General features: G+C 42.0%; 1 protein-coding gene across 2 annotated transcripts; it reads left to right on the forward strand.

Moving 5' to 3' along the window:
• The first annotated feature begins 604 nt into the window (after positions 1-604).
• Positions 605-26,401, forward strand: kcp (kielin cysteine rich BMP regulator). 2 transcript variants are annotated; one of them, XM_051382101.1, is made up of 46 exons: positions 605-1,290; positions 2,192-2,724; positions 2,810-2,882; positions 3,593-3,897; positions 4,001-4,169; positions 10,675-10,748; positions 10,861-10,954; positions 11,615-11,697; positions 11,782-11,875; positions 11,946-12,025; positions 12,131-12,216; positions 12,378-12,468; positions 12,982-13,081; positions 13,164-13,249; positions 13,405-13,498; positions 13,578-13,727; positions 13,805-13,911; positions 13,986-14,079; positions 14,169-14,342; positions 14,425-14,507; positions 14,595-14,688; positions 15,677-15,859; positions 16,018-16,188; positions 16,334-16,507; positions 16,601-16,683; positions 16,771-16,861; positions 16,936-17,018; positions 17,107-17,280; positions 17,697-17,876; positions 17,974-18,238; positions 18,864-18,946; positions 19,031-19,124; positions 19,197-19,370; positions 19,459-19,541; positions 19,738-19,858; positions 19,966-20,048; positions 20,224-20,323; positions 20,440-20,528; positions 21,461-21,563; positions 21,665-21,807; positions 22,110-22,282; positions 23,278-23,389; positions 23,475-23,570; positions 23,648-23,818; positions 23,918-24,218; positions 25,715-26,401. In XM_051382101.1, exons 1-46 carry the CDS (start codon positions 1,116-1,118, stop codon positions 25,933-25,935), a joined length of 6,390 nt encoding a protein of 2,129 aa, XP_051238061.1. In that variant the 5' UTR covers positions 605-1,115; the 3' UTR covers positions 25,936-26,401. The 2 variants fall into 2 exon arrangements, with proteins under 2 accessions (XP_051238061.1, XP_051238059.1); XM_051382099.1 differs by having other exon boundaries at positions 606-1,290; positions 23,475-23,576; positions 23,654-23,818.
• The last annotated feature ends 347 nt before the right edge of the window (positions 26,402-26,748 follow it).

Raw genomic sequence — 26,748 nt, forward strand, 5'->3', positions numbered from 1 at the left:
AATTGTGAATATTACAGACAAACCGGCATGACTCATGGATGAGGTTTTGTTTGGTATGTGGGACAAACACGGAGAGGATCTTAGTTAAAATGAGGTGTTCAAATGTTTGTTTTCTTGTTTTCCTTTAAGCCTAGATCTCCTTCAGCAGAAATGATCTCAGACTTCACAGAAAAACAATCTGGCACCAGAATGACAAGGGGCTCTCCAGTCTGCAACATCCATTAGATAACACCTGGGTGTCCTATCATCACACCAAAAATACTTCAACAACACAGGGGGCATATGTCTGCCTTTCCTGTGCGAGTCTTAAAGCTGTTGCTTATGAAGGTGTACTCGGAAAGAAAGTCTCTGAACAAATAAACAACAAAGAGAAGACATGAGGCAAAAGCCAGAGTTGTGGAGACAGATGTGGGGGGATTGAGCACAGTGGGATGCACACTGGGACAGTTTCCAAAGCAGTGAAACATGACTACTTGTGTTTACCCCCGCCCTCTCTCTTTCTCTGTACACACACACACACACACACACACACACACACACACACACACTTTCTTTTTTTTTTGGGCTGTTTCAACATGGCTCCCCTCCAGTTTCCAGACCAGGTTTTAGCTGATTACCAAAACGGGGGTCTTTGGGAATCAACACCACTGAGCAGTGCTGGGTGGAGAGATTCTTTTTTTTTTCCCCTGACAAAATGAGGGAAAACAGGGGAAGAAAATAATCCACTCACAGCTATCCTCCAGGCACTGGGAACTGAACAAGACAGAGACAATAGCCGGTGACCTCACACGCACTGCACACCTGAACTTTTCTGCATGCGTGTCTTCTCTCTCTTTCTCTCTCTTTCTCTCTCTCTCCCATCAGAAGCAGGAGATAGTACTAATCATCAGCTTCTCGCAACCATCGCCTTTGTGATCATGGAGTGAAAGTGTGTCGTAGATACGGCCCCAGGGGGGAATGTAAGTGTGTGACTGCAGAGAAGTGACGCCCTGCCTGCGTCCAGATGTTTCATGTTTCCCTTGCGCGCTCTTTGGTAAGGTCTGCTCGCATAAGAGCAGGGGGATCTTAAACCTACTGTCCGTATCAGCAGATCTGATTTAAAAAAGGTACGATGGATGCGAGGCTTTTTGTGTAAGGTGTTTGGATTTGAGTCCAGGCTTTCCATTTTTTTTTGTTGCGTCTGGAGAATGGAGAGCGGCAAACTGAGGACGCTCATGCTGCTGGAGATACATTTGCTCTGGGTCTTTGCGCTCTCTGTGCAGGGGCAATCCAGTCCAAATCACGAGAATGGTGAGTTTGGTCATAGTCACATTTATATGGTTCAGTTTTATTTTTGCCTTTTCTTCTAGATTTTATAAGGGGATTCTAATTGTGAGCAGCATTAATCAAAGTGAGGATTAATTTGTGGGAAAAAGGTATTTGGTAAAAGTAGCAATACAACAATGTGAAAGTACTTAAAAAGTTAAACCTGAGACATTCTTACGTGTCAAAAGTATCCTGTACTTAAGAGAATAGAGTGTTATATATTATTATTATTATATATATTGAATTATGATTATTGCTGATTACTGAGGAGGATATCAACTATTTGATATAATATATTGTTGGGGAGTTTATAACAATGCATCACACTTTATAAACTGATCATGTTTTTATGCAAACTTTTTTACTTTATTTGCAAAGTAACTGCAGCTGTCAGATAAATGTGATAAAAAATGCAATATTTTCCTCTGAAATCTAGTGAAGTAGAAGTAGAAAGTATAGAAATACTCAAATAAATGTACTCAGCATTAATTGTATTTAAGTACATCTCTCGGTACTGGGTGACACTATACATTTATCCAATAAACCAAAACTAACTTATAACTTTCAGTTTCAGGTGTTAGCATTGAAGAGCTATCTCCTGATTTAAAGAGCTGTGTCAGATGTTCTCTTGCATTAATTAAGAGGCAGACAGCAGACAGATCAGACTGATTGTATTATGCTGGCCTGTTGCGACTGTGTATGAGGTCAGTGAGGCAGCCATGTGTGACCGGCTGATGAATGGCTTCATTCTGATTCTCTCTCACACTCATCACAACCCAGAAACCATAGTGTCATCCTCCGTTATAGACAGGGCATGACCTCATGCGGTGTAGATGCGTATGGATGTGTCTCTCAAGTTGCACTCTCTGTTTTATCTATTTTCTAGTGATTGACCTTCTGGCAGCTCTAAACATGTCCCACCACATAAGCGGCGTGTCCAGACTGCAGAGTCCCGGCAGTGTGACATACAGGATACGTCCCAGAGCACCGCACCTGACTCTTCCTCCTGAGTATTCCCACTTCTTGCACTCCAACCTTCAGGGTGGCATGGGGGTGCATCTGGCAGGGCATCAGGCATCTGGATCCAGTGCCACTCTTTTTTCTCTCTCCTCTGCATCCTCACCCATTGTCCAGATCATCTCCTCCACCCTCAATAACACCCTGTATGTGGACTACCAGACTGGAGAAGGAGCTCAGGGCCTTGTCAGCTTTAACTTTCCCAGGAGAAACCCCTTCTCCAGGGACGAGTGGGTACAGTTGGCTGTGAGTCTGCAGACTGATAGAGTGTCATTTTTTGTAGACTGTCAAGAAGCTATGGTGCTACCGATAAAAAGCAAAAAGAGAATCAACCTGGAACTGCCCCAGGATGTTGTTGTCACTCTTGCCAGCACACCAGGAAAGAAGGACAGCAAATTTAGTGTGAGTTTCCTGCACATACTGCATACATGTACATACTTAAAGGGCGTCAAGTTGTGAGCATTTCTGTGTTTCTTTATGAATGCAGGGATATCTGAAGACGGCTGAGATTTCAATGAAAGCATATCTAAGGCGACCGTGGATCTGTGACAATGTTACAGGTAAAGAAAGAGCACTTTATGCTTTATCTATATAACTTTCTTTGTTTGGAGGGTCAAATAAAAGGAAATAATGTATCTGAGTTTGGGCACAGAACAAGGATAAATGTGTATAGAGATTGCCAAAAATAACCAGAGACTAACAAACACACCTTTGAATGTAAACATTTCAAAGCTTTTTTTCTGGATACTATAAATGTGTATGTATGCTTGTGTGGACGTACTATACTCGTGCATCCATATTGTTTGTGGTAAACATTTGTATGTCAAAGCAGTGTCAAAATGCCTACTTTCTTCCCTTAATTCTTTCTCTTCATTTTTGACCCTGATTATTTTTCATATATTGAGTTGTCTTGTACTGGAAAACATGAATTTTTGTCAGTGAAGAATTCTTTGGTCATGAACAGCTACTTAACTTCAAAATAACTAAGAAAACAACTCTGTCTAGAATCCCAAAAAATGAGATACTCTCATTCTCACAATGAGTTAAAACTGAGTAGTTAGACCACCGCTGTTTATGGGCGTTAGATCATATCTTTGGACCCCGAGGCAGAAAGTCCCCCAAACAGTTGGTTTATTATTCCTTAGTGTGGGTCTTAATTTTGACAGCCTTTTACCAGGATGTTTGTTTAGCCTCCAAAATTGTTCTTTCTGTCATTCAAGAATTATTCAGGAATCTCTTCTCCCACCAACTCCTGCTTTCTCTTTCCCAGATGCTTTGCCCCCATCGCAGTACACAGACATCCATAGCTTAGATTCTCAGCTTGACAGCAGTCGAGTGCTCCAGCAGGACTCGTCCCACAGTAAACCTCAAACAAGCCACAGGCCCACGGACCAAACCAACCGTTATCCCCAGGACATCCAGAGTGACCAGCTGCAGAGAGGTGTGGTGCTGGGTCCCCCAGGATATCCTCATGCTGTGAAATCTGCTTCTCAGTCGCAGAAAGAAGACAGGCTGAAAAAGCTGGAGAAGAGGCTGGAGGAGCTGGCTCTTATGCTGGACATGGTCAAAACTCAGGTCCGTATTGCAGTTAGAATATATGACTTTCCACAATAAAATGAGAATGTGATATAAAGTGACGTTACATGGTGGTATTTTTAAAATTTTTGTTTTTCTGAAGAATGCAGACCTGCAGTCACGCGTGCAGCACCTGGAGGGATGTGAGTGTGTGAGGCAGCGATGTGTGTGGGAGGGGCGGGAAGTGGAGGATGCCCAGCACTGGCAGATTGACCTCAACACTGTGTGTACATGCACATCTGGAAAGGTCACATGCCAAGCTAACATCAAAGGTAAAAGTGGCAGCTTCTGTCTTTCTGTCTTCTCTATCTCTCCCCCATTCTCTCCCTCATTTGCTTTCTCTGTTCAACTTTGTCTCACACACACACACAAAAACACACAATAAAATCTGTTTTAACACAGCAACCTAATACTAACACAGATTCAACTGGTGTTAAGTAGCTAGTTTGCAGATTGCCGTCCCTCTCTCAGACCCTTGCCTGTCTAGCCCCTGTCAAAATGGAGGCGTATGTTTCATCCTGACCTCTGACCCTGCTGGGTTTCACTGCTCCTGTCCCCCCAACACCAAGGGACCGGTGTGTCACAGACAGCTGAGACAGGTATTTTTGTCTCAGGATCAGTGGAGTAGAGTAGATTGAACATGTCCATGTTGCTGTCAGACCTTTCTGTCCATGTTGTGAAAATGTGTGTCAGTTGCATTTTTTTGTTGGCCATGCTAGCAGCAATGTTTAGGGATGGCAATGTCTGACATTCACATTGGTCAAAAAATCAACAACTATTGAATGGATTGCTACTGAGTTGCAATTTGTACATTCATGGTGCACTTCTTATATAGTGCTGCCATCAGGTCAAAAAATCTGTACTTTGTGTTTGGTGCTAATCAACAAACGATAACATAAGAACATGGTGAACTAAGATGAAGAACATGGTAAACAGTATGTTATCATTGCCATTGTGAGCATCTCAGCACGCTAAAGTAATTATGTGCATTTCTCAAAGTGTTTGGCTGTAGATTCTGAATTTTGTGGTGTTGAGCATATGTCCTTGTGTCCTTTTCCCAGTTTCATCTACTGTAGGTGTTTTATTGTTTTAGTGTTTGCTTATTGTATGTTTGGTTACCCGGCAGGTCTCCAGAACCTTTCAAATGCTTGAGGTGGGTCACAATCACTAATGAAAACGAAGGTTTGAAACCCCCTTCTGTTAAGTGTTGTGTTCTGTAGTTTTAGCATTTTCTTTTCAGTCAGTTTGTATTTGCCTCTGTACTTTGCTACATTTTAGTAGTGACTTCGACATTTTGGGAAACACTTTTCCAGAGTTAGATAAGAAGATCTCTACCAAACTCATAGTTACTGGTATGTGGATTTTTTTTTAACCCTCGGACTGAGTGAAGCTAAGTTTAACGTCTCCTAACTGTAGATATATAGATATATGAGAGTAACATCGATCTTCTTATCTAACTCTTGGCAAGTAAGTGAATGACTATTTCTCAAAATGTCAAACAATTCCTTTAATGTACCTGATCTAGTTTTTAGGTCACTCTTGTGATTGTCTGTGGTCTGTTCATGGTTTAGCTGTAGTACGTTGCTCGGCCTGCTGCATTGGGTGAGCCCAATAGCAGTGCTTTGCTTTACTTTTGTCCTTTGTCCATTCTGGCTATGGGCATCGCAGTGGGGTTTAAGGCTGGGTAAGAGGCCCTGTGTCCCCCCTCCCCACTTTTAGGCATGTTGGGTACCCAAACCAGAGAACAGCTGTGATGGCGTGTGGCCATCTCAACGCCGCTGGGCTTTTAATCCTACCTCCGGCCTCTGTGAGGACTTCCTCTACTGCACTGGAAACAGCAGCAACAACTTCCCTTCCTTTAATGCCTGTAGGGACCAGTGCATGTTGGGTGCATGCTGCCTCCGCAAACCAAGGCAGGGTCTCTCCCCTGGCCACCAGCATTACTCTCAACATGGATACAACATCTCCACTGAGAACAGGACTCTCTGGGGATATGACCAGCAGAAGGTGGAGGATGAAATATGGTACAGCAATATAGACTTCAACCATACTGAGCTGGAAGATCTGAAAGGAAACCTTACAAAGGCAGACTGCCGCAAGAATCCAGATTTCACTTTTACATGTGATTACCTCACTCTAATACAGTGTCAGACTTTGGTGAAGGACCAAGTTGGAGAGGCACAAGTAATGAGCTTCTCTCCCGGATCGAAGTGCTCTGATGTGAGATGTGGTGGAAGTTGTGGATGCTTCTCTCAACGCAAGCTCTGGAGATATGGGGAAAAGTTCAGGCAAGGCTGTGAAGAGTGCATATGCACACATAGTGGCAGAATTGACTGTGTGTGCAGACATATGACCCAGCGTAAAGAGATTAGAGACCTCACGCTGAAAGAGAGGAGGTTGTACCAACGGGCTATCAGGAAACTCTACGCTAGGCCAGGTAAGACTGTAAATCTAAAGGTTTTTGTTCCTTCCTTTATTAAATTCAAAGTATGCCTTTGTATCGTTATTAAACGTTTATTTGTGTCTGTGTGTGTCTGTGTGCGTTCCATGTGGATTTAGCTGTGTGGAAGGGTTTTGCATTACTGAGAGCTGAGTTCTCCCCTCTGGCTGGTCATTATGCCTTCTTCCTCCCATGGCACCGCTACTTCCTGCGATTAGTGGAGCGTGACCTACAGTCAATGTCATCATGCAAACTGGCACTTCCATATTTTGAGTGGACAGTGGACTCTGGGTCTATGAAGTCCTCAGCTGCCTGGCAGGCTGGATTGTTTGGAGGAGACGGTGAGCCTGCCTCTGGCTGCGTCCCCCATCACCCTTTCCAGGGCTTGACATCCCGTTTCCACTGGTCCCCTTGTCTCAGACGGAACTTCAACTCCTCGGTTTGTCTTTTATTAATTTGACAGCCTATTTCACAGTACTTTCTATACATTGCAGTCTTTTTAGTTTGTCTGATTTCTATTGATCCCTTTAGGTGTGGCTGCCAGATGCAGTGACCCTGCAGAGGACTGTAAACCAGGCAGACTTCCAAGTGTTCTCGCAGTCCCTGCAGACATTTTCTGGCCTCTTTAGGCTTCGGGTAGGGGGTCACATGGCTTCGCCTCTAGCCTCTTACGACCCTTTATACCTGTCACACATGGCATTCATGGACAAGCTGTGGGCACAGTGGCAAGAGAAACATCAGCATGGATCTAAAAGACAAACTCATAGAGAAAATTATGCTCACAGCAACATCCTTTATCCTGCTAAACAAAGGCATGTTAAGATGAAGCCTTTTGATGTTACCCCTGATGATGTGATTTCTTCTCATCAGCAGATGTGTGTTGTATATGTGCCCATAACCATTGGTGCACCTTGTAATATTACCTCATTACATACACACCCACAAGAAAGTTGGAAATATCAAAAGCGTAGCTTTGACAACAATAGTTCAGGTGTTGGGATTATTGGTTTCAACCAACATGGATATGATCGTGATGGCTATGACCGGAGTGGTTGGGACAGGTGGGGCTATGGCAAAGATGGCTTTAACCACGACTTCATTGATAAGGATGGATATGACATATCTGGTTTTAACCGCTACGGGTTCAACCGTTCTAATGTGACCTGGTTTGGCTTGTATAAAGATGGGATGTTTGAGAATGAGAAAAAGAATGAGCATGACGCGACAGATGAAAAGGAAGAGAGTAAAAATAAGACACACAGAGACAAGATATTGTCAAATCTCTTCAGTGACAAAGGCTACAATATCTATGGATTTGATCCATTTGGTTTGGATCGTGGTGGGTTTGATGCATTTGGCTTTCGAACAGATGGTTACGACAAGGACAGGTGCAACTGGTTCTTCAGTGGACCTCACTACCTGCGGTTCTTCTTCTACACGCAGCAACAGTTGATGTCATCCAGTGACCAAGCTTTAAACCGCATCACCCGTACCTGCCCTCCAATAACGCCCCTGCCCCAGCACTGGGCCAGGCAGGATTGGATGACTTTTGATCCAGACAAAAGCAGTGCTCTGAAAGTTCAACAAGAGCATGAATGGAAGGGACAGATTAAGCCAGAAAGTGAAGATACTGTTATGGGAGCTAATCAAAATACAAGCAACATATGGCTTCCAATCACACCAGATCACAGGTACCAGCATTACAAAAAGAAAGTGGTAATAGCCTCGCTAAGCCAGCCCACAGTTTGTTGTTTGATGCTTATTTTGGTCTGACACGACTTAGTATTTGCTTGGGAGAGGCAGCAAGTGAAGTAGGTTGCACAATTGAGTAATGAAAAGTGCCTTCCTTACCCTAGACATCAACAAGAACCTCCTCCCAACCCCCTATTGAACAAACACGCCACTTACTAGTCTGTCAGTGGTCAATTTTCAATTTTTATTCATTAATACTTTCATTAATACTGGGTTTTCTATCACTTTTAGGTAAAATGAAGACCACCCAGCTACAGATCTATGCCTTATTTTGAACCAGGGAGTAAAACAGATGTTCTCAAATTGCAAAGTTTCCAAAGTCAGTGAGTCACATGATCATCTCTCCCCAAAGCATTAGCGTCCAACTATCATGTTTAGCCAAATCTGAGTTTTTGAAACTCAGATCTTACATTGATAACTAGTAAGTGAATACCGGCTGGCTTTACGAGACTACTTTGGCATTAGCCGTATCATTAATATTAAGTTACATCTTCTCTAGTTTTTTAGCATTTCAACCAATGTTGTGATTCCCTTTCCCTCGGAACACTGTCTGTAGGTTTTGTTTCAAGCTCCACTGGTTCAGCGGCTGTCCCCTTGGCTCTGCTCCTATCACCTGCCCTGACCTCTGCCATCAGGCCCGTTGCCATGTTTACCCCGAGGCTGTCTGCCATATGTACAATTGTGGTTCCTGTTTCACAGAGTGGCGGGATCCAGCTACTGGAAACCATGTAATATGCCATGGCTGGTAAATACTGGATTGTTTCCCAGAAAAATGGAGCAAGAAAGAACTTTTCACAGCTTTTCACAGCAGTGAGAAGAGAGTGAACAACCACTTGGTAGCGTTGTACCTCCATCGTCTCTGTGAGCTCAGAGCAACGAAAAGCACTTCATGATAAGGATGACATCTAAAAGGACTGACACTTGAATTAAATAGAAAAAAGACTTCATTCCCTTGTTAAATAGCAAAATGTGTTTTTAGTTAATTCTGTATAGTGTACTTTATCTCTTCTAATTATGGTGTGAAAGCAGCTCATATTGTTTTTTATGGCCCACAACTCTCCTGACTTGGCTCCCTCTTACCACTTGTTTCCTATTTTTGGAAAAAAAAACATGTATATGTTACCAAACAGTGGACAGACAAAGTTAATGGACACAGTGCAGCATTTAGCCGCTTAAGAGACATATAGTAAATGGAGAGCGAATATTGGGCTTGCATTCTTCGGGTAGGCAGAAACACGACTAAATGAATGCTAATGCTTCTTGTGTCTTTTGGATGTGCAAATAGGCAACTGTTTACAAATGTGACATTCACCATAACAACTTTATAAGGGAATCATTTGTCAATGTCAGGTTTATAGCTTGTTGTGCTGCCCCCAAGTGTCTAAAAAAATCAGTTAATGTAGTTTAAAGTTTTAATCCTGATAGTTTTGCATGTTGTCGCCAATGTATTTTCTATTACTAGCATTTACCAAAGCGTACTGTAAGTTTTAGAGTAATCTGTTGTAATATAGTTGTAAGAAAATTCCTAGTTGGTGCCTCATTAAGGATTCTCTGCCTCCCGTTGTCTCTCTCTCGCTTTCTTGGTTCACTCCCCACTACCACAGAGTTATTTAAACTTTGCTCTGTCCTGCCATGAATGTCATACACATGTGCCCAAACAGCCCACTGTCCCCTCTCTTACCCCTCCCCGACTGCTCTCTCTGTCACTGTCTCTGCCTTTTCATCCATCTTGCCCTTAATTGTTTCTGCATGTAGGCCTGAAGACTCCAATGGCACCCAGTGGATGCACACTTGCAGACTCACACTCCTACACACACTTTGATCTCATGCATGCTTGCCTTGCTAGAGGAAATGCCTGTTGGCTGCTGGCACAGTAGGCAGCCTCACTAGCTTCTCTCACACTCTGTGATTATTGCCCTCTCTCACACACAAACACATTGTCTCTGTCCTTTGGACGGTCGCCATTAAAATAATTATCTCCTGAAATGTCCAAGCTAAGCGAAAATAATATTTGATGAGCTCCCTTAAAGCCTTTGATTTGTAAAATTGAGTTGACATTTCTCTTCAGTGTTTGATACGTGTAATACTGTAACAACTTTATTTTTCATCAAAATAACTTAAAATACAACAGAATGGGGGAAGTTGTTGACCATGGCCTGTTTTGTGGGGACCAGGAAACCACTTCCCCCTACAGTTTTTTCCCTGTATCTCCAACAATAAATCTTTTTCAGCTTTAATAGACTTGTTGGTAGCAGTCTTTAACGGCTGGAAGGCTGGAGGCACTCGTGGTTATTGTTACGGCACATAAAACATAGTCTGTTTGAGAACAAGCATGTGCATATTACATCAGAACCATGCCGTTCTGTCATTACTGGAGAGAGTGGAGCCAGATGTTCCCCCAGTGACCTAGAGTAGAGTCGAGGTGAAGATAGACAGAGAGGGACCGGCTGCAATGTTCAAACTTATTTCCACAGTCCTCTTTTCTTACTTGAACTATCAGTATACACAACTTTGTCGCTTGGGATATGCAGACACTCGCACAAGCTCAAAAAGTATATGCACTTAAACATCTGTTTCATCTTCAGGGTGTGAGCTGGATGGTACAGTTCATAATGTGTCCTACAGCAATGTAGATGGCTGTCAGACATGTACATGTAAGGTGAGTACTCGAAATACAGTAACACAAACATATTTCTAGAGCCTGAACGATTGCTTCGGTCTTCCACTGTTCATCATTTAATCTCATCTCTGTGTCCCTTCATTGCCAACAGGGGGGTAACAGGGAATGCTTTCCCCAACCCTGCCCTTCACTGGACTGCACACAGAAGGAGCCTGTACCTGGCGACTGCTGCCAGCGATGCAAAGGTAAGGACACAAGAACAAAATCTGTACACAACTCAAATCTCTAAACAAATCTAAAACAAAAGATTAAATGTGCCTTAATAAATTACTTGAAAAACTTTATATAGATCCAGTGGATTGCAATAATTAGTATTACCTATATATATATATATATATACACTTCTCTGTATTAATATAATGTGTTGATACAACAGACTTGAGGTGATATTTGTGACCACCTGTCAAAGCCTGTTGTACTTTTAGAAGTAAACTTGATTACATCTGAAAATTGGATTAAGTGTGAAAATGAAGTTGTTTTTCAAGTCCTGAAATACTGGATACTGGATTTTTGGGGCAAATTTGGGACAATATATCAGCCTTTTTGTCAACATACAATGACCAACATACATACTGAGGAGGACATTTTGTTGTCTTGTCAGTGCTTTTGGGTCCATTACACAGTCCAACACAGTTTCTAAGTTATCTCATGTTATTGACCTACATATACAGAGACAGGAAAATATCTTCAATAAGACTGGTTTGGTATCTGTAAAAAATGGTCAATGGTTTGGTCCTACAGACAGAGACATCTTACTTTCCAATATGTTTTGGCGTTGAATTAGTTTTTAACCACTACCAGTAAAACCATGATATGAAGCAATCTGATATAAAATGTGTTTGCAGGCTGTATCCATTCTGGTGTCCGGTATGATCACAGAGCAAAGTGGATACCGGTAGAAAATCCCTGTGATGTCTGCTACTGTTTGGTGGGTTTGATACTGACTGATAATTTAACCCTCCATCTTTTCTATCACTTTAACTGATTTGAAATTGTTCTCTCCATTCACCAGGAGGGTCACGTTCAATGTGAGAGGGAGCGGTGTAACACCCCATGTAAAAACCCAGCCGCTCCTCCACCCAATAGCTGCTGTCCGGTTTGTCAAGGTGAGTCTCTTAAATTCACTGTAGCATGTCTGTGTGAACTGCAGAGACACAGTGTGTGTTTGTGTTGTAGGCTGTGGTGTGAATGGTCATGACTTCCCTAACGGAGCTGTGATCCCTACTGGAGACCGGTGTCAAGAGTGTACCTGTGTGGTATGTTATTTATCATAATTTTCTTCATTAAATGTTACTGTTATGTGTAAAAATCATTTGGAATTGTATTTTAAAGTTTATATTTACTGTATTTTTCTCCCGCAGAATGGGAATGTGGCTTGTTCATCCAATCCATGTCGTGCTTTGTCTTGTCGAAACCCCGTGCATCGCGCTGGAGACTGTTGCCCACGGTAACTAACCAGGCTAACCTCCATCCATACCACTTTCAAGCCTGTATCGATCCATCTTTTTAATGTGCAGGTGGTATAGGTGTAAGACGAGACGTGTTGTGTTGCAGATGAAAGATTTCCAAAAGTTTTAAATCTTTATGTTGTGTGTGTGTGACCTGTAGGTGCGAGCAGTGCGAATATGAGTCCAAGGTGTATGTGGATGGGCAGAAGTTCCCCTCGAGGAGAGACCCCTGCCTCCGCTGCCGGTGCTCTGTGAGTTCAGTCTGTCAATGTTTTTTTGTTTGGTGATGTTCATGTGACTGTACTCATGATGTGTTGGCAAAGTTTTATGACCAAGGGGTTCACAGAAAACCACCTGTCAAAGCCTGTGGTACTTTTAGAAGTAAACTTGATTACATCTGAAAATTGGATTAAGTGTGAAAGTTGTTTTTCAAGTCCTGAAATACTGGATACTGGATTTTTGGGGCAGATTTGGGACAATATATCAGCCTTTTTGTCAACATACAATGACCAACATACATACTGAGGAGGACATTTTTTTGTCTTGTCAGTGCTTTTGGGTCCATTACACAGTCCAACACAGTTTCTAAGTTATCTCATGTTATTGACCTACATATACAGAGACAGGAAAATATCTTCAATAAGCTAAATATCAACGATATATTTGCCTGGCAGATTTATCGTTCTAGCCCTAGTTCATAGGTTCCAGCTCTGTATCTGACAACAACTAAATGTTAATGCTCCATTCTTGTGTGTACCTGTTAGGCAGGTGAAGTGTCTTGTGAGCGTATGGATTCATCATGTCCCACACCACGCTGCAGTCATCCAGTTAAGCGTAAAGGAGAGTGTTGTCCCACATGTGATGGTCAGTATATCTGTAAATGGGTTAATATACTTTTACTCTTTAAACTCAAGCGAACATAATCGTTTTGAATTTGTTTCCCCAGAATGTGAGTATGACAGGAGAGTGTTTGCTGACGGAAAAGTGTTCGTACCTGCTGGAAGTGGACCCTGCCTGCAGTGCAGGTGTAAGGCAAGTCCGTAGGGTATTGGAGGATGTTTATCAGAAACATGTTCAGTTAAATGAGCAGGTCTGTATTAGGCCTCATTCACAAAGGGAGAACTGTTTCTACCTTTGTCTCATGTTTAATTTAAAATTTAAAATCGTGTACTGTGTATCTTTTTTAGGGTGGGAATGTTATTTGCCGTGAAGAGAAGTGCCCTCCTGTTCAGTGCTCCAATCCTATTAGAGACCCACATCTCTGCTGTCCAATCTGCAAAGGTAATAATGCATTCACAAAACACACATGCAGGTGCAGCTCATGAATGAATGAATGACAAATCCTCCTTTCTCATTGTAGCATGTGTGTTGGAGGGGGTGGAATATGAGGAAGGGTCCAACTGGCACCCTGAGGGCCCCTGCTCCAGCTGCACCTGTGTGAATGGAGAGACCTTGTGTACACGCACACGCTGCCCCTCCACTGAGTGCCTGCATCCCACCAAGATCACTGGTAAGACTGTGTGTGTCTGAGCTTTGTCTATATGCAGATGACTGTGTAACAGTACACTGTCGCTTTCCTTTCCATAGGCTCCTGTTGTGCAGTGTGTGAAAGCTGCACCTATAACCATCGTATCTATAGCAATGGCCAGAGATTTACGACCCCTGACCAGTCCTGCCACGTCTGTACCTGTCAGGTGAGTGCTTCTCCATGCAGACACACTCTACTCAGCACTTCAAACCAGCTGATACAGCCTTTGATTCTCCTCAGCATGGTAGTGTAGAGTGTGAGAGAAGACCTTGTCCTCCACTCAACTGTTCCAACTCATACACACCGCCTGGAGAGTGCTGCCCGAAATGTCCAGGTAGTCAAACTTAGAAAGAGATTTGGTCATGAATTGAATTATTACTTGCTTTCTGCTTGGTATAACGTGTGTGTTTGCATCTTTTCCAGACTGTTCCTTTGAAAACAGAGTATTTGTGGACGGAGAGGCTTTTCCTAACCCTGTGAGTGTGTGTGAGGAGTGCAGGTGTGTGAGCGGCACAATTGACTGCCACCAACCACAATGCCCTCATCCTCGCTGTAACGCGCCTCTACCTGGATCATGCTGTCAGAACAACTGCAATGGTGAGGAAATATGAATTTTCGACCAGGAATACAAATGAACAAAAGAAAATCTCACAATGAAAACAATACTTCTCTACATTAGGCTGCAGTTATGCTGGGAAAGAATATCCCAATGGACAGGAGTTTCCCCATCCTACTGACATATGCAGGACATGCAGCTGCATAGTAAGAATAATCACTCGCCCTGATGTGTTGATCACCTGTGGCCTTCTTGAAGCAGATTTATGTCAATCTGTGTCATGTTTGTTGTAGAATGGGAATGTCCAGTGTCTGATGAAGAGGTGTCCACCACTGCCATGCTCCAACCCAAATGTGCTGTCTGGAGACTGCTGCCCCCAGTGTCCTGGTAAGGTTGTGCAAGAATGAATTGAGATTGATGAGAAATATCTACAGCAGAGAGAGGCAAAGTTACTACATGGAGTGAAAGGGACAGGTGCATGTGGGTGCTGTAGTTTGCCTCGTTGATTTGGCTGCTCATGGAGGCAAAATCTATGTGATATATGATATGAAGATAGTAGATATGAAACACATACAGCATTTTTAGATTCAGTGTGACTTGCTTTTACTGAGGTTAACAATATCTCTGATGTCCATTTCAAATAAATATCCATAAATCTGCTTAAAAATCATAGAAAAAGAGGCTCCTTATATCTCCAGAACTTGCTTGAATACCATCACGTTTGATCGCGTATCAAAGTATAACAGTGTTAGCTGTACATTTTTAGGTACACTGGCAAACCAGAACTGCTAGTAGCTAATTCAGCACACTTTTACGTTACTTTTTAAAACAAATGTCTCAAGTTGTACCCCAGCTAACCAACAAATTCCCCAGCATAATATTTTTTACACTTAACTGTTGCTTTTTATGAATTATTTTAGAAGTAACAAAATGATTTGTGTTAAATTTGATTTGCTGCTTTAGAGAACTTCATTGTTACTTTTTCTTTTCATGCAGTCGTACCATCTATTTATTTTAAATTTGATACGACTGTTAGTTGTTTTTTTTGTCTAACTGTAGCTGTTTTCTTATGTTTATATATGAAATGGTGGCTTTACGCAGTCTTCTTCATCTGATTCTCATTTGGAAAACAGCTTAACATAGAGCATTATAAAACTCCTTAAAGCATCTGGTTCAAATCATTTGCCATCAAGGGTTTACAGTTTGAAGGTTTTCAGAAAAAACGGGATAGGGTTGACGTAATGTTAATTTGTGAAATCATCTGCCGTTGGGTTTGTTTCTCGGCTCCTGATGGCGGGTGGCCAAACATAACATAGATGATGTCGTTTAGTTGAGTATAGTATACAGTTGACTCATTTCACTGATATTCTTTCAGCTCCTCCATCAGACTGTGTGTACGAACAACGATCCTTCAGACACACTGAGCGTTTCTATCATCCATCTGACAACTGTCAGTCATGTACTTGCACCGATGGGACAGTTCACTGTCAGCGCAAGCCTTGCCCATTTGCTTCATGTTCTCACCCAATCACACAGGAGTGCTGCCGGACCTGCGAAGGTACAATTTCTTTCTTTCTTCTTTCAAAGTCCTGCTGAGATACTGTAACTGAAGCACAAAGCAGTTTTTATATTTGAAACAAACACCTTATGTCATCTGTTGCAACAAAACACCTTTTTCTAGTCTAATCAAATCTATATGTCACATTTCTCTTGCAGGCTGCTTATATGAGGGTCAAGAGCGGGCTAATGGGGAGATGTGGGATGTTGCATCAGACCCATGTGCGGTGTGTGTCTGCCGTGAGGGCTCTGTCCAGTGTGAGAGGAAGCGCTGTCCATCCTCCAACTGTAAGCACCCAGTCCAGAGGCAATGCTGCATGTCTTGTGATGGTGAGTGAAAAACCACAAATTTCCAGAAGAAATGTCCCATTTACTGAAGATGATCCAAATGTCTTTTCTGTTAACAGTTTTCATCACAAACTATTTCCCCAAGGTTATCTAAAAAATATGTCAATCTCAAATTTTCACTTTGCAGACTGCAGGTTTCATGGTAAAGAATATCTTGATGGCACTGAGTTCAGTGATGACAAAGACCCCTGTGGCGTATGTTACTGTTATGGAGGGGAGGTCGTCTGCACCAAGATACCCTGTTATGGAGAGTGCATTCACCCTTACAAACCACCCGGACAATGCTGCGGAGAATGTGAACGTATGTAAAGAAAAATCAATCTCTGCCCTCACTCCTAGTTTAGGATTTTAATAATTACAAATGACAAATAATACCTTTATTTTTATTTGAAAGGCTGTTTCTATAACAACGCAGTCCTCGCAAATGGACAGTCAATCCCCGACCCAGGAAACCTGTGCTCTGAATGTACCTGCCAGGTAGCATCAACACACACACACACATTCACATACCCACTCCTTCTGGTTAATGTATTTAGACAACGTGTCATGCTTTTTCTCTTACAGAGCGGTTCAGTGCGGTGTATGAAGAAGTCGTGTCCAGCGGCCGACTGTCCTCACCCGGTCACCAATCCATGTGGCTGCCCTGTCTGTGATGGTAACCAGCTTACAACATATCATAGTCCAAGTTATGTAGATAAGTGACTAATGGATGTTTCACTCTGTGTGTAGGTTGTCAATTCCGAGGAGACACTTATGTTGATGGACAGATCCTCCCAGGAGGAGAGGGAGGGTGTCAGGACTGCACATGCTCAGTAAGAAGGGCTGCATTTAGTTTGGGGCTTCTGACTCGCTGCACCTCTCACAGCTACTGTACATTGTATCTTTTCTTTTTTCCCATAGAGAGGTGAGGTAGTGTGTGCACAGCGGAGATGCCCAGCTGTGTCATGCCCACACCCGGCTCTGGATGGCTGTACATGTGGAGTGTGTGATGGATGCAACTTTCATGGACGAGGCTGTTTCAATGGAGAACGATTCCCACACCCTACAGACCGCTGTCAGACCTGCTCCTGTTTGGTACTATCATGCACATTTGTATCCACTGTAGAGTTAAGTTATAGATTTAATCCTGATTTAAACATCAGCATTACAAGTTAACTGGAAATCCAAACAAGGAAGGTGGTGTACCTTTGTGTTAGCAGTACCTCACTGGTGTTGGAGCTGAAGAACTGTTCATGTCAAAGTCACTGTGAGATAACAGATGAATCAAAAGTGTTTTAAAGCAGTGATTAAAAGATTATCAACATGTCAAAACAACACAAAAAATGATCTTTTAAGTATCAAATACTCACATCTCGTAGGCTCTGAAAAGTGTGTAGCTTGATTTGTCACCAAGGATAGCTGTAATTTGATTTACAGCAGTGTGTGTGTGTGTGTGTGTGTGTGTGTGTGTGTGTGTGTGTGTGTGTGTGTGTGTTTGTTTCTGTGTATAGAATGGCGGTGTGGTGTGTAAACATGTGTCTTGTCCAAGTGTTGCCTGTGTGCGTCCAGTGACTCCTCATGGGGAGTGCTGCCCTGTCTGCACAGGGATTTGTCTTCATCGGGGGAAAGAGTATCAGTCCGGCTCCTCCTTCACTTCGCCCTCTGATCCCTGCTCGTCGTGCTCCTGTCTGGTCAGTCTGACAATTCTTAATGAATGAGAAATAAATTCTCCGTTTAAATGATCCAAATTCAAATTGTGTGCTTCCACTTTGTCCCTCCTCTGATCAGAATGAGGTGGTGAACTGTCATAAGAGACCTTGTCCAGTGCAGTGCTCCCATCCGGTCCCTTCAGATACCTGCTGCCCCGTCTGTGACTCCTGTTTGTATGAGGGTGTTGTCCACTCTCACAGTCACACCTTCACAGCCTCCTCCAACGCCTGCCAGCGCTGCACTTGCGTCAGAGGCACCGTCACCTGTGTGCCCCTGGTCTGCCCATCAACACCTTGCATCCGACCAGTAACCCGTCCAGGACAGTGCTGTCCTGAGTGCACAGGTACTTCCTGAACTGTTCAGAATGAGATGGAAACATTATTGGAGCTGTTTGTTTTTTTTTTTATAATAGGAACTGTAATTTGTTTTCCTAAAACGATGAAGACCTGAATAGAAGCTATATCTGAACAGCTTTAGAAAAGTACGCAGTTAAAGAGATAATAGAACAGCGGCAAAGCGTCAGGGAGAACACAATGAATTTGTCAAAAAGAAACCTATTAAGTATGTATGATTGTTACAGATTAAAAAAACCTACTACAGACAGAGTTGAATAAAAGGGTACTAAATATAACAAGAAAACTCTGATGCAGTATTCACAGGAAATAATCTGCTCACAATGCATCCAAATTGATTGTTTTACAACGTCCTGCAGTTACTGCGTTCACTGTTTGGGTTTATCAGTTGTTCTGTTCTGTTGAATATGAAATAATATGAAACATCAATAAAATATGTAAGGGGCTCATGTCTCTTTTATGTAAACAAAAAGTGATTTGCTGCCATTGTTTATTTAGTTTAGAATTTTACCAATTTCTGCCACTTCTTTAAGAATTTAACTTTAGCCTGTTTGAGAAATACCCTCACTTGTTTCCTTATCTCTGTCTTTGTCTCTTGTCTGTCTCTGGTATCAGTGTGTACACTTGATGGGCAGGAGTTCAGTGACGGGCAGACATGGACCCTGAGTTCAAACCACTGCTCCACCTGCACATGCCAGGTCCGACTCCTCCATCTCTGTCTTTTCTCTCCATATTTGCACCTTTCCTTGTGTTGTGCTAATCTATCTGAGTCTTTCTTGCAGGCAGGTGAAGTGCAGTGTGCGTCTCCTGAATGTCCCAAGCTGCTTTGTATGCATCAGGTGACTGATCCAGGAACCTGCTGTCCTCGCTGTAGAGGTAAACAGATCACTGAAAATTATAATCACAGGGGGAAATCATTTTACCAATGATTGAATTTCCCCCCCTCAGGTTGTATGTATGGAGGAGAGGAGCATATAGAGGGCAGTAGCTGGTTCGCAGACTCCACTCCCTGTATGACCTGCATGTGTGTGGACGGGGTGACCACCTGCTCTGAAGTACGCTGTCTATCTCCATGCATTAACTTCATCAGCGTGCCCGGGGAGTGCTGCCCAGTGTGTGCTGGTGAGCAAATATGGATCTAAAGCACATTAGATGCATGTTCCATATTATGATTTTGCTTGTTAATCTTATATGATTGTTTTTTGAGTAGACTGTGTATTTGAGGGGAGAGTGTATGGTCCAGGTGACAGTTTCCATCCAGCCGATGACCCCTGTCAGATCTGCACTTGTGAGGTACAACATATACACGCCCAACAAACTAGAAACAGGATTGTGACATTTAGTCTTTAACTGGTTAGTTGATAAAACGTCAGAAAATAGTGAAAAATGGCCAGCATAGATAGATAGATAGATAGATAGATAGATAGATAGAGGGTTATTAAAATAGAAGAAGTAGTAGTAGTTGTAATCCAACCTGTGTTTATCCCAGGTGAGCCCGGATGGAGAGCAACACCTGAAGTGTTACCGAAAGCAGTGTCCCAGTCTGGTTGACTGTCCCAAGAGCAACATCTTGTTCTCTGGACCCGACTCCTGCTGTCCAGTCTGTGCACGTCAGTATTAAACTGCAGTCTGTGATACACTTTGTATTATGTCTGCACTGTCACTGAGTTTTTCTGTGTGTGTGTGTGTGTGTGTATGTGTGTGTGTGTGTATTTAGAGCCTCTCAGTAACTGCACTGCTGCACTGATTGGCAACGAGGTCTTGGCAACCGATGACCCTTGTTTTACCTGCCAGTGCAAGGTACATTAGCATCATATAAAATATGATTTCTTTTACTTTTTTGGCTTAAAAAGGACAAAAAGTCTCAGAATGAAGTCAGTTTTAGTTTGACATTTAAGCCCCTTGAGATATAGGTTGTTGGTACAGTCAAATATATGATTCTGTGCAGTATAGTGATACAGTGTCTGTGATTTAGGACCTGACATGGACCTGCTTACACAACATCTGCCTCCCACTCACTTGCCCTCGTAATGAACAGTTCACCCCTCCGGACTCATGCTGCCCTGTATGTAAAGGTGAGATAACACAATCCTTTTCCCGGTTGTCTGTTGCCTGTGGCTTTACATTTAAAGGAAATCTTATTGGCATTAAAACATCCGTTATTGTGATGTTTCCCGTGTGTTTCATACAGATTGTGTGATTGAGGGCCAGAACAGACGTGTGGCCAACGGCAGCAGCTGGACAGACAGCGATGACAACTGCGTCACATGTACCTGTAATGTGAGTCTTTGCAGAAATAATGACAGTGCTTGTGCAATGCTTCAACTAGTAATAACATTTTCACACCACTTTTCAAAACAGTGTATAGCCAATATCAACAGAAGTAAAAGAGTTAAAGATGCTATAAAATGAAGCTCTCCAAATAGAAAAGACTTCATTTAATTTTTATATGCCAAAGATAATAGCACAATATTTGTCACTGAAGTGGACAGGTCCCAATCTAAATTTATATTATATAAAAGCCTCACACCTTAAAGAGGATAATAGTAAAATTAGCAATACCATAATAACAAAAAAAAGTAAAGTAAAAGTCCTTCATTGAAAATTTATAGTAAGTAAGTAATAAAAATATAGTAAGTATTAGCATAAGAAAGTGTGCGAAATGGTGTAATTGTTCATGGTGGAGCTAATAATAACTACTCTATATAAAATTGGAGAATTTTAAACTATCCTCTGGCTTCATATTTTATAACCTGATCACATTTTTTGCATGTACAATCAGTCAGATTAATGTAGTGGAGTAAAAAGTGAACCTTTCTCTCTGAAATGGAGTGAAGCAGAGGTATATGGAACAGGTTTTACTGCCACCGTGAGTTCCCTCAGCACATAATCACACACAACAGTCCAGTTACAGACCCACTGCCACACACACACACACACACACACACACACACACACACACACACACACACACACACACACACACTTTAAAATAAGAATATTTACCTCCAACAGGACACAGAGTGTTTGTCTGCCCTTTATGTGTATAGTACAAATAGTATGAATTTGCATAAAATGGAAAAACTCTTTAAAAGTAAATTAAAAGTGATTGCTTAATTATTCTCCACCACCGAACCCATAATTGTTGTTGGATCCATTATTCAGACCATATGTTTCTAAAGCAATCTGTTCTTCCTGTGTTTGATCCTCAGCTGGGCTATATTGAGTGCAGCATTGAAGAGTGTTTACCTGCAGTTTGTCTGAATGAACAGAAACAAGTGAAGATTCCAGGGAAATGCTGCCATGAATGCCAAGGTATCCCTGCCAGCCAATACAGTGAGCGTCCGTGGTAGCGCTTGTTTTAAAGTGCTTCTTAACATTGTTCGTGTTTGTGTGTCTTCGTGCATGTGTTTTAGACTCAGGGGCGTCGTGTTTGTACCAGGGAACAGTGTATAGCTCTAACGAACAGTGGGATGTGGATGAGTGCACCAGCTGTACGTGTGTGTCTGGGGACGTCCACTGCCACAGTGAACGCTGCCCTCCCCTCACCTGTGCAACCGTCAGTATAACAAACAAACACACACACACTCTTTCTCTGTGTTTCATCATAGTCTGAAATGTTTGCATAATGCCTCGCTATTCTGAACCTTCAGTCTCCAGAGATACATTAAATAGATGACATTTCTCATCAGTCTTTGCACTTTGGCTGCTCCTTAGAGCACTGCACTCGCTCTGAGTCTCCTGGGTTCTTCATAGTTACGCAGCAAGTGTCTGTGTGTGTGTGTGTGTGTGTGTGTGTGTGTGTGTGTGTGTGTGTGTGTGTGTGTGTGTGTGTGTGTGTGTGTGTGTTTTTGCTCCTAGGACGAGATGCCAGCCATTGTCCCAGGTTTGTGCTGTCCTCATTGCCTTCCTCGTCCAGCCACCTGCATTGCCTTTGGCGACCCTCATTATCGCACCTTTGATGGCCGCATGCTGCATTTCCAGGGAGCGTGCACATATATCCTGGCACAGGACTGTGAGAGCGGAGACTTCAGGTGAGTAGGTCACCATGGTTACGGAGGCAAGTGCTGTATGGTCATAGACATGTTTTGTCTATTACTTGTGTAGTTGTTGCTTTGTTCTTTTGACATATTGCATACTTTTACTTCTTTCTATAGATAGAAAACTGGTTGAACCGCTCATGACTCATGTCTGCATTAAATAGCCTGTAACGAGGGGTTGGAAGTAGATGCTGCTTGGTTTTAAAGGCCCTGAAACCCTATTTTCTCTGTCATCTCCTAATATGAGTAATGGGGCCTTACATGAAAACATTTTTTTCTGCCAAAGTTTCAGATTTTGTTATTTCACAAGACATTTCTGTGCTTTTCCCTCCTTTTCCTGGTGTGAAGTGGGCAGTACTCACATACTATACTATACTATACTATACTATACTATGATGACACACACCTATCAGGATTTATCAATTTCTTAATCAAAATGTGTTCACAGCTGAGGAGTTGTTTGCTTATGTTTCAAGGCTACTGTTGATCAAATTTGGCTGAAACCAAAACCCACACAGTCCTGATGAGTGTATTAATAAATCATAACCGAGGATTTGTTTTCCTGACCTTTAAATTTGATTGTTGTGTATTTATTTATGCATATTAAATGTTAGAGAAATATTTTTTCAGGGCTCTAAGAGATTACAAGCCAAAAAGTTTGGGAACTCTTAGTTGGTGTGTGTTCGTCCTTGAAATAATTAGCATGAGCAGCAGCAAAATGGGTTTGATGTGTGTGTGTCACTTTGCAGAAACATCTACCTTCCAATTGCTTTGCTTTTGTAACTGCTGTAGAAAAGACTTGACTTTATACATCTAGAACAGGAGGCAACAACTTATGCTTCCTGCCGTTAAGAAAATACCAATAAAAGACAACAAAACAGCATACCATTTCATGTGACCTTTCAATAAAGAAGCTGATTTTTTTTTACGTTTATAAAATATTAATAAGTAAAACACTGCACTCTTTATGCCCCTCTTCGTTTGTACAGTATTCATGCCACTAACGACGATCGTGGACGTAAAGGAGTGTCCTGGACTAAAGAGGTGACTGTGTTTATAGGAGACGTGACAGTGCAGCTACTCCAGGACTGGGTAGTGAAGGTTAGTGTGTACAATTACTGTAAATGATTTATATCCAGTAATGTTTGTATTATGCATACACTCAAGCCAATTTTTTACTCTTCAGGTGAATGATGAGGTTGTGACTCTGCCGTTCCTCAGAGAACCGTACATCTACGTCGAACGACAAACCAACACCATCTTACTCAACACTAACATCGGGCTGAAGGCACGGTCTTTTGTCTCTTTTATCTCTCATTGTCTTTGTTTTGACACACACTTACACACCCGCTGGTCCACCTTCAGGTCCTGTGGAGCGGTCGTTCACATCTAGAAGTGAGTGTGCCAGGCAGCTATAAGGGCCACACCTGTGGCCTCTGTGGAAACTTCAACAACTACTACCAGGATGATCTCCGAATGCCCAGCGGACGAATCAGCCTATCAGAGTCTGACTTTGGCAACAGCTGGAGGGTAAAATAAAAACATAAAAGAAATAGAGTGACAAATAAAGGGAAATAAAATTAAATGATCATACAAAAACAAGTCAAACAACAATTTCTCACATTTTAGGTCACAAATAGCAGCCACTCCCTCTCATCCTGTCGTCCTGGTGAGGATGTCGACCCCTGTAAAGACGCAGGCTACCAGGCCAAGAAGGGGGCTAATGCTCGCTGTAAGGTCCTGAAGTCTGCTGTTTTTAAGCCCTGCCATCGTGTGGTGCCTCCTGAACCTTGGTACGGAGCCTGTGTGTACGACCTCTGTGCCTGCGGGGCCAATAGTGATGAGTGTCTGTGTGACACACTGGAGGCCTATGCCAGTCAGTGCAGAGAGGCTGGAGTCATATTGCAATGGAGGAGCCCATCACTGTGTGGTAAGTAAAACACATGCTTAACTGTAAAGACCCTGATAACAATGTGAGAGATTTCTGTATTTATCTTTACTGATTAGAAAGCTGGGTTGGTGAAAGGTAATGCCGCTTACTTATGTGTACCAATCCCAAGTAAGTAACATTTGATTTACACTATTTTGTGACTGTTTCGTGGGTTGTTTGCTTATGTTGCCAAACCACTGTCAAATCCAACTGATCATAACCTCACCCACACAGAGCAGGGGGTAGAAAACAAACCACAATGGTTGAGAGCTTATGACAAGATAAACATGTGAAGTTGTTTTTGTGCCTCAAACTGCACAAAATGTTTTATACCACCCAGTTAGCGCAGAGTGCATGATTAGCAGTATCTAGCTATCTGGTCAGAGCCCTGGAATTTAATAAGACGTTGGATGGTTTTGTGCTGAAACTGCAGGAATAAACACCTGTTTTAAGGTAAGACAGCTCAGCTCACAACAGCTGTGTTTAGGGTTGTTTATCTAATATTGCTGTTGTTTGTCAGGCTCTGTGATCAATGCAGTTTTATGTGTGTTTAGAGATTCAGTGTAGGCGTTGTTGACAGTTGACAGAGGTGCAGACTGATGGCTTTGGATCAAAAATGCTAACATTGTAACACAAATAAATCCCAGATGAGTAGAGACTCTGTTTGGCTGATCAGTTATACTTAATAAATCCTGTATTGACATATATAAGGGAAGTTTTGCCTGTTGGCACTTCACTGCACACACAAACACTCAGTAGTAACTTTATAGTGAGCAGCAGGAGATCATTGTTAATCACTGACACAATTTTTTCCTTCCATTGTTTTTGAGGACACATTAAAGTACATAAATTACAGAACAGAACTCAAACACGTGGTAGCCAAATGGTTACAGCACATGCCACGTGGCTGCATCATTGCAACTGCTGCTAGTTCGATTCCATTTCCTTTCTCCTGATTTGCTGTCTACCTCTACCAGTCACCATCCAATAAAAGTAAGAACGAAATAATCTTAACCCAAGAACCCAAACACAAGTAGGGAGTGATATTAAACACCGTTTTTGAGTTTTAAACTAAATGAATGTATAATAATCTTGTTGTTTTTTCTCAAAACTAAATTTTACTGTTTACTGTTGCTTATTTTGTCACAATATAAATTGTTATCTTGAAAGACACATTTGAAAGGTTTCCAAGGGCTTTAAACATGTTTTTTATGATTGTTTAACAATAAGAAAGATAAGGAGTGATAAGTGAGAATTATACTGTTACTACATTGCGAAACAACCAAATTATACCTTTCTGCACTTGCAGTAAAATAATAATAATAACAATAACAACAAATATTTTATTTTTAGAGTTTTCTCTTTGGAAACAGTGGTCTTATTGGTGTCTGACACCTGCTAATACCTACTGGTCACCAGTAAAGGTCAACAGAAGTCACATCCTGACAATGTTCTCAGTCTTGCATTGTTTTTTTCTCTGTCGCCGTCTTCCACAGCTGTTGGCTGTCCAGTGGAGAGGGGCTTTGTGTTTGATGAGTGCGGACCCCCGTGTCCCGTAACCTGCTTCAACGTTGACGTACCACTGGGGGTGATAGAGAGCCACTGCTTCAAACCCTGTGTACCAGGCTGCCAGTGTCCCGCTGGGCTTGTTCTACACAACAACTACTGCATACAGCCAGAAAAGTGCCCCAAGATCATTCATGGAAACCCCTCATAATGCTTGAACTGCTCACTTTCAAGTGGACACATATGCACTGCCACCTCTAATAATATTCAATCCACTCAAGGACTGCACAAGCCTTCTATCACTGTACACCGAAGTTTGGAAAAATGGAAAAATATCCCAACAGATGAACCTCCATGACCTGTGGTTTTAACACATTGACTGATGTGAATTAGATGTGCATTTTAGAGTTTTTATACACATTGTTATACTGTTATATGTAGCACTGAATATTTATACTACACAAGTGTTTGCCATTTTAATGTCCCATGTTCACTGGCATTGTCCCTACTTGTTGTGTTTTACTCACGTATGAGATATCGTCCACAGGTTAGATTATTTACTGTACAGGTTTATTGCAGCACAGTGCAATGTCTGACTGTACATACAGTAAGCCACATAATCTCAGGTACTCCTTTTTTTGTTCTCATCGTACAAATAAACAAATGATTGACTCATATTTGTGGTGTTTTGTTTTCTGAATGATTCTGAAAGATTAAATACATTATTCATAAAGAGTATTATGTTGTTTTACTTTCATTTTCTATGAAGGTTCATGGAAAGAAATATGTAATTTGGTACTAATCATAGGTAAGATAATTTAGATATGTGTTAAATTGGTACATTTCTAATTAATTAATCTAATTGCTTGTGTCAGCTGAATTTGCAATAAATGGTCATGGGATTTAATATAACACTTCTTTCTAGGAAATTCCTCTTGCTTACACACTCAACTAACTACTATAAATCCCAACTAAAAGAACAGTGTCATGCTTCTATTTTCATAATTAGTCCTAATTACATAGG

Source organism: Dicentrarchus labrax, unplaced genomic scaffold, assembly GCF_905237075.1.
Source record: "Dicentrarchus labrax unplaced genomic scaffold, dlabrax2021, whole genome shotgun sequence".
In the NCBI taxonomy this organism is placed as follows: domain Eukaryota; kingdom Metazoa; phylum Chordata; class Actinopteri; family Moronidae; genus Dicentrarchus; species Dicentrarchus labrax.

What these genes read in the sequence shown, in the direction of transcription:
- kcp (XM_051382101.1), top strand. Translation starts at nt 1,116, where the DNA reads ATGCGAGGCTTTTTGTGTAAGGTGTTTGGATTTGAGTCCAGGCTTTCC. An exon ending in GTGATGTCTGCTACTGTTTG is followed by an intron (nt 11,698 to 11,781) that starts GTGGGTTTGATA and finishes TCCATTCACCAG; the next exon opens with GAGGGTCACGTTCAATGTGA. An exon ending in GTTTTACCTGCCAGTGCAAG is followed by an intron (nt 20,049 to 20,223) that starts GTACATTAGCAT and finishes TCTGTGATTTAG; the next exon opens with GACCTGACATGGACCTGCTT.